This window comes from Sinohyriopsis cumingii, chromosome 17 (assembly GCF_028554795.1).
Source record: "Sinohyriopsis cumingii isolate HCF-2022 chromosome 17, ASM2855479v2, whole genome shotgun sequence".
Taxonomy (NCBI): domain Eukaryota; kingdom Metazoa; phylum Mollusca; class Bivalvia; order Unionida; family Unionidae; genus Sinohyriopsis; species Sinohyriopsis cumingii.
Window position 1 is genome coordinate 14099835 of NC_142977.1, and position 8153 is coordinate 14107987.

Here is an 8153-nt window from a genome sequence, read left to right on the forward strand (position 1 = left end):
CATGTCCGGAGGGGCAAAGGTTATCGCCGTATCTCCAATACATTGACCTCCATGCATACTTCAATTCCTAACTACATTGATGTCCTCACAGCATCTGTAAATTAGTCCCTAACACGTGAGTATGTATTCTTTGTAACAAAATTGCATTTTTAATGATTTTAATTATAATTATTGATTCTTTACGGCTCTAACCAATTTTTTGCAATAGTGAATCGAATCCATCCACTGACATAACAGACGGGGTGCAATCAGAATAAATAAATAAATAAATAAATAATGAAAGAGATAAGAAACCAAATAAATAAATAAATAATATATTGAGAGAAATTCGGACAGAAAGGTTTGAAATTTATAATTACTCGGATTTCATCCAGACGAAAAGTACTGAAAACTAAACAAAGTTTCATCACCTAGAAAAACCCTTTGCTTCAACTTCAGGCTCATTCGATACAGGAAAAAATCTTGGCAACATTTCATTAGAATATTAATAGGGGTATTTAACATTAGTTGGAGGTGGAGACAGAAAATGTGGAAGGTTGTTACAGCAATGGTTGGGGGTGGGGGACAGAAGAGGTGGATGGTAGTGAGAGTACGGTAAGTCCTCGATTTTTGTCTCCAGCGTTTCATAGAAAACTGGGATATTTTACTGAGCATATCTATCCTTCTTTATATCCGGCCTTCTGTCGTCCGTTCATCCACTTTCGTTTCTGCTAAAAGAACTCATTTTATTGTTAATGGAATTCAACGAAAATTAATATGTGGAGTTATACTGATCAATGCATTACAGCTCCTGTTCCTGCGCGTTTCTTTCATTTCCTATTTTATTTATCAATACAACTTGCACTAGTCCGATATTTCAGCTCCTTGTTGAAAACAAATTGGACCAGTCCGATATTTCAGCTCCTTGCTGAAAACAACTTGGACCAGTCCGATATTTCAGCTCCTTACTGAAAATAACTTGGACCAGTCAGACATTTCAGCTCCTTGTTGAAAACAACTTGGACCAGTCCAATATTTGAGCTCCTTGTTGAAAACAACTTGGACTAGTCAGATATTTCAGCTCTATGTTGAAAAAAACTTAGATTATTTCCAAATTCCAGCGTTCAGTTTGAATCATGTCTGCATCATCGTTGACAAGGTTTGTGGCCTCTGATTACCGACAATTGTTTTCATGGATTTCCACAAAATTGTTTATAAATGTCTATATTGTTAAAACTTCTGCGGAATTTGATTATCAGCTTCTCGTACCATCGCATAGTAGAGATACAACCATTAAATATTTGGCCCACATTTTTCATACAATTTCTATTTTGAGTTCCCAGCCGATTTCGCTTGTCGTTGTGCTATGTCATCAGTGCTGTCTTTCAGTACAAATGTACCCTGTCTCATGTACCATATCATACCTGTTACCTAGATCTTTTGTCTACAGAACTATACTTTCCTAATTGGAATAAAAAGCGGGGAACATTAGTTCGTGGTTTCTGCTTTATGAACCTCAAAACAAGGTATACCATAGACGTACAGCATACAAGGAAACAAAATACAGACACACACACACACGGACCAACACATTTCAGCCTAATAGAGAAATGTAACATGCAATCGTTGTTAATTCTTGACAGCTGTCTCTCTTATTTTATAGTTTGTACAGCAATGAAGCTCGTCACCCTCCTACTGACATGCGCATTGATGTACAGGTGAGTTAGATTATGCACATATAAGTCTACATTTGTTGGAGCTTGTTTGTTTAGAAGCTTGGTTTAGGTCAAAATATGTCAAGTCTTGTTTTATAGAAGCTTGGTTTGGGTCAAAATATGTCAAGTCTTGTTTTATAGAAGCTTGGTTTGGGTCAAAATATGTCAAGTCTTGTTTTATAGAAGCTTGGTTTGGGTCAAAATATGTCAAGTCTTGTTTTATAGAAGCTTGGTTTGGGTCAAAATATGTCAAGTCTTGTTTTATAGAAGCTTGGTTTGGGTCAAAATATGTCAAGTCTTGTCTTACAGAACAACATGCAAGAGAAGAAAACGTTTGATTAGTCGATACTAACATGATAAAGATACAGTACTCTGGAAAAGATGACGATTTACAGTTTTATTTTCGTATGAAAACATCGAAATAAACAATATCAGTTTTGAGAGAAAGATTGTTATAAAAATAACGAATAAAGAAAAGTAAATTATGTGTTTGATCTGGATAAATATACAAATTTATTTAAGACTATTTACACAGCAATTTGAAAATCTGTTCAATTTTACAAGATACATCTACCACTATTTAGGAAATAAAAATAAGTAAAATTTATAGAAACCTAACACTCCACTTCATACAGCGTATAATAACTCATTACAAATAGTAGTCTTTTTCAATCAACTATATCAACATAACATTTGATGTCAATCTAATATAATTCATACGTTTGAAAAGATTGGCCACAAGTTGCAAATTGACGAAATAAAAAAAAACTACATTGCAGATAGTTTTTACATTGGCTAACTGGTAAAAACAATTTGTCAGGTGTTGATCATTCTCAATATTTTCATACAATTTTAAACAGCGTCTGCCTCAGATGAGGGAGGTCGCGGGTTCGAACCCCGGCCGAGTCATACCAAACACCTATTAAAAATGGTACTAACAGCTGCCTCAATAGGCGATCAGTATTAAGAGGCTGGTATTAGGACTGATCGGCCTGGTGTCAGGATAATGTGGCTGGGTGGGACATCATGATACATGTCTGCGGCATGATGCCCCAGTACTAGACATCACTATAAACTGCCACATTGCAGACATCGTAGCGATATGACTGAAAAATTGTTAAAGCTTCGTTAAAAATCCAAATCACACTCACACACGAACAGCTGGCAAAGAACATTATTTAAAAACATATTTGCTGTGATCGAGAACGTCTAGATTCTTACACAAAAAGCACAAATGAAATGGGGGAAAGGGAAAATAAAACTCAAATTAATTAACAAAATGGTTAACTATTCAATCTAAGTATAAATTATGTGACCAGGTGAAAGAAAATATTTACAAAACAGAAGGGTTTATGTGAATAATATGGATGACCAGAACCGACATACATTGTTCTCCTACAAGCAAAGGAAGAATACTTTGATGGATACAAATATCATCAATTTCTCAAAATATGTCTGGGCAGAGAAATAAAGTAAAAATGACTGAAAGAGATGACACGCAACTATGCATTCAGGCAGTCTTTAAAGAGAGAAAGCATTCCCAGATCAACTGATTCTGATTGCCTTTGCATTAGAACGTTTCTACAAATGCTTTAAAAATGATGATCTAAAATATTTGATTTAGAAAAAGCTCCAACATAAATTATTGTGTTATTACTGTAATTTTGTGTTATTGCTGTATCTTTTGTGTTATTGCTGTATCTTTTGTCTTATTACTGTATTATTTGTGTTGTTAATGTATCGTTTATGTCATCGCTGTATCTTTTTGCGTTACTGTTGTATCTTTTTGTGCTATTGTTGTATCTTTTGTGTCATTACCGTATCGTTTGTGTTCCTTTGGTGTTATTGCTGTATTTTTCGTACATACAATTTAAAAGAAGTTTAAATATCATTTTGACTGCATCGAAGTGTATCTGATTTTCATTGCCTTGAAGCTATTTCCGTTGTATCTGTTTTTCATTACCTTGTAGCTATTCCCGTTGTATCTGCTTTTTCATTACCTTGTAGCTATTTCCGTTGTATCTGATTTTCACTACCTTATAGTAATATACAAAAAGCAATAACATAAAAGATGCAAAAACGTATCAGAAAGGCAATCAGAATCAGTTGAATGCTTTGTCCCTTTAAAGAGAGCCTGAATGCATGGTTGCATATTTCTTTGTTCCAGCCAAGAAATACTGACCCAGAAAATGAGATGGTTGTTTTCTTCTTGTGTCTCTAACCATTCCGCACCTCTGACAATGAGCAAATACCAACCAGATTGTCAGATCAGCCTCGATTTAGTGGCACAGTTAAAAATAGGCGGGGTATAGATGATAGCGCATGTATTGTATGAATTAATGATTTTTTTCCCCTGATTTTTTTATATACAGATTTGACCGATTTCATGGTTAAAACATGTTAATATTTTATGTTCATCATTTATTTCAGGGTACATTGTGTTCCATTGCATGGGCATGGGCATGGCATGGGCCATGGCAACGTGACTTTGTATAGCAATCCGGCGGCTCTGGAACTATTTCATCTGGCGGACGCTAATCACGACCTCAATCTTACAGTAGCGGAGCTTCACCAGACCTTTCTTCTCTTTGATTTAAATAGTAAGTTACTGCTTTTCGTTGGAGCTCTTTTTGATTTTTAAAGTATATATCAACCAGACAAAACACATAACAATTAATTAAGATGCTCTATATTTTGGAATGTAAACACTTATACAGGCTTCCGGAACGACAAAATACACCATGGGAGTTTTCTTAAAAGCTGTTGAACTTCAGAAAGACCTAAAATATAAATGGTAAATATACTGTTAGTCACCTGTCTGTTTATTGTGACCCGGTAATGGAGCGGTGGCAAGTCAGAAGGAAACGTGCCAAACAAGGCACTTATGCTGAGCCCATGGAAGTTTTCTGTTGATTCCGCATCGTTCCATGACCGACCACTAACATACGATGTACCAAATTAATCAAAATGATGACCTTACCTATCCTCTACACTTAGCTACATCGATTACCTATATACGGCCCCTATTCGAGTTCGTTTTATGCTATTGTCATTAAAAAAATACCGTACATCACTCTGACAAAGAATCGCAGTAACGCGCAATATTCGAACTCGTGCTAAAATTTCAAGACTTTGTATTGCAAATAACTTTACCATTAATGAAGATTGAATTGTCAAGATGGCCTCATATTGTTTAAACTGCAATATTTAAAATTTAAGGTCGTCAAACTGTTTTAAGCAGGATTTCTAAGTTTGACGTTTTGATGCCTGATGGCAGTGGCGTGCTAAGGGTATACGGCGCCCGGCGCGACGATGATGTTCCAAAGGGGTTTTGGCTATGTAAGACCTCTGGTGTTCGTGGCAATACCGTCAGCCCCCACCCCCGTTAGAACGCTAATGCAAGATGATTGTAGTAACCGTTTAATACTCCTAGTAGCAGCCAGTTAAACAATCTTACAGTTTATTGGTCGATATTTTGTGACGTCAGCTAAACAGTCTTTTAGTTTATTGGTCGATATTGTGACGTCAGCTAAACAATCTTATAGTTTATTGGTCAGTATTCTGACATCAGCTTAAAGAATCTAAAATTTTATTGGTTAATTTGAGATATGAGAACAAATCTAATGGCTTGTTGGTCAGTACTCTGCCATGAGATAATCTAATTTCTCTTCGGTCAGCATTTGGACATTAGCTAATCAGACGGCATCCTTCTGAGGTGTGTGTACAGTTCGGCATATGATTACAAATAGCCATCATGTTTCGTAAAACATCTCAACCATGAGTACAATGTTCACTCATAATTTGCATGCTGATTATTTGTAAATCTAAATATGGTAACTGGATTTGACCAACGTTTTTACAAAGGGCTGGTTTAGTTAAGAAATTTCATTTATATTCTTCTCTTGCTTTAAAGTTTTACGGAGGGATACAATTTTGATTTATGTTTGTAATCAAATTGTGAATTTTTATGAATGCCAGGTCTGGCCATGTTTTGTTTGTTCATTTGTTTTCAAAAATTTAGTGCTGACCAATCCCGATTTCCACGTAAAATACTTTGAAAGATTAAAAAGCATGAAAAAGGCCAGAGTTGGGAAATAGTATGAGACAGAAAGAAACCTCATCTCATTTTCGGGTTCAGCATCTCTTGGCTTGAACAAAGCGTTGCCACAAAGCGAAAAACTAACATTACAGAATTGTATAGAAAAAGTTGACCTTCACATTGATATATATATTGTTTGTGATCGTTTGAATCAATCACTATATATCATGTCCACAATTTATTGATTTGCTAAAAAAGAACCACCTACCAAGCGATCTTTGTCTCATACAATCAGACAACGTATTTCCTGAACATATTGATATACAGAGAAATGAATTTGAACCAGTAATATTTACCGTTACATCAGCACTCGATTTCAACCAATCAGAATCGCTTTAAGTATTATCTTTTCGATTTAAAACCTGATTTACTCGTTTTTTTTTTTCCTTTACGTCCTTGATTTGCATAAAATCTGTCCGTAGTGTTAATTTAAATTCAAAATACCATTCATCATGCTTCATTAACTTACGAGATTTTTCCAGCGGAAGAATGGGGAACCCTATAATCATAGGGTGTAGGCTTTAATGTAGAATGAATGATTAAAGTTGAGTGAACCAAATACTTTCACCTACTGAAATATGAATTAAATACAAATAATAAAATATTGGATTAAGTGTTGTCTCTTTTGTTTTCTTCCATTTGTAGAGGACCATATAGTGAGAGAAGATGAGTTTCTGGCAATGTTTCTGAGTAGAAATCTTGGAACAATTCAGCTAGGAAGCACTCTTTTCAACAACCTAGATGTGAATGATGACTTGATGATCACAGAAGAGATCGACCTTCCATTCATCATGCATTTTTTCGACAGGGATGGTATGTAGCAGACCGGATAAGATTTCAATAATTCATACAAATTAATTTCTAGGTATTATAAAACTGCAGCTATAGCTGAGAGGCTAGGAGCTCCGAATGATGTCACGATTTAATCCCAAGAAATGAGGATGGTTCTATACTATATTCAGACACGTACGAACCATTTGTATATTATGGAGACCTAATTTAACCCCACCCACCCCAATAATTCAGTGTCTTTGGTGCACTGTTCTTGTGTGTCTTACATGTCGTATACTTAAATGTCTCAGGTGCGCTATACTTCAGTGTGATTAGTTTACAACATTGTTTAGTATGTCTCTGGTGCTGTAATTGGTATAGTGTGTCATTGGTGCTCTGTTCATAATGAGTTTATTACACTAACTGTTATTGCGTTTCTTTGGTGCACTATACTCTAGTGTGTCAGTGCTCTGCTTGTTACGGTATGTATTTCGTGCACCATTTCTAGTGTGTCTAGCGCTCTGATTATTATATTTCTTTGGTACACTGTATTTTGGTGTATCTAGTACTATAAATTGTTATATTGTATCTTTGGAACATTATTATCTAGTGTGCATAGTGCTCAATTGTTTTAGTATTTCTTTGATACACTGTTCTTTAGTATGTCTTTGGTACACTATACTTTAGTGTTTCTTTGGTACGCTGTTCTTTAGAATGTCTTTGGTACACTATACTTTAGTGTGTCTAGTGCACAACATAGTATTCTTGGAACATTGCTGATTGGTAGTCAGATTAGTTGGCAATAAAAACACGTATTATTCCCCTTTTTAAAAAGACCCTCGCTTGAAGGAAATGGTCTGACTAATGATTAAAGCGGTGTCGTTTGCCGGGGGCCATCAAGTGGATCGGAAATCCTATGCTAGCTAAAATGAAGATTTCGCCTCAAGGTATGTTTTGTGAAAATTATGTATCAAACCAATAGACACTAAAGTTGGTGTTATTTATACAAGGAGTGTTTGTTATGTAAGTGGCTGTAATCATTTCAAACGACCATTGGTTTCAGTTGGCTGAGTTTATACAAAACGTTTCAGAATGCTTGTGATGTACGATGGTGAGAAAGTTATATTAAACTATAGCTTTCGTGATCTGGTTTCAAGTTCTATACATAATTTTGGTCTTTAAAATTATTGATGATACTTATATATGTGTAATTATGCAAGAATGAAAAATCAGAAATAAATTCAAAAGCATTACTTGTTCTTATTTCAAGCAGACCTTCAAATATTTGAATACAACCGTGGGCATTCGTAATGGTTGTCAGTCTAATTAGTAGCATGGCTATAACAATACTTATAATAATAGTTGCAGAACTACAGCATCAGCAGCAAAAACAACAACGATACTACTACTACTACTACTACTACTACTACTAATACTGATGATAATAATACATTTTTCCAATTTCAGCTGATGGCCATGTCTCTGAAACAGAGTTCGAAGTCCAGTGGATGAAAATTTCTTTGTCATGAAGCTATCTTTGTGAAAAATAAATAGGCATCTTTCAGACTTATATCTAGTAACAACAAAAA

General features: G+C 35.1%; 1 protein-coding gene across 2 annotated transcripts; it reads left to right on the plus strand.

Moving 5' to 3' along the window:
- LOC149777787 (uncharacterized) lies at nucleotides 1-8153 on the plus strand. Of its 2 annotated transcripts, none has more exons than XM_089938259.1 (5): nucleotides 1-119; nucleotides 1643-1697; nucleotides 4125-4294; nucleotides 6439-6606; nucleotides 8032-8153. In XM_089938259.1, the coding sequence occupies exons 2-5, from the start codon at nucleotides 1654-1656 to the stop codon at nucleotides 8091-8093; spliced, it is 444 nt and encodes a 147-aa protein (XP_089794385.1). In that variant the 5' UTR covers nucleotides 1-119; nucleotides 1643-1653; the 3' UTR covers nucleotides 8094-8153. The 2 variants fall into 2 exon arrangements, with proteins under 2 accessions (XP_089794385.1, XP_089794386.1); XM_089938260.1 differs by having other exon boundaries at nucleotides 14-115.

Coding starts and splice junctions, on each gene's coding strand:
- LOC149777787 (XM_089938259.1), top strand. CDS start 1,654: ATGAAGCTCGTCACCCTCCTACTGACATGCGCATTGATGTACAG. Junction 4,295..6,438: donor TCTTCTCTTTGATTTAAATA/GTAAGTTACTGC, acceptor TTCCATTTGTAG/AGGACCATATAGTGAGAGAA. Junction 6,607..8,031: donor GCATTTTTTCGACAGGGATG/GTATGTAGCAGA, acceptor TTCCAATTTCAG/CTGATGGCCATGTCTCTGAA.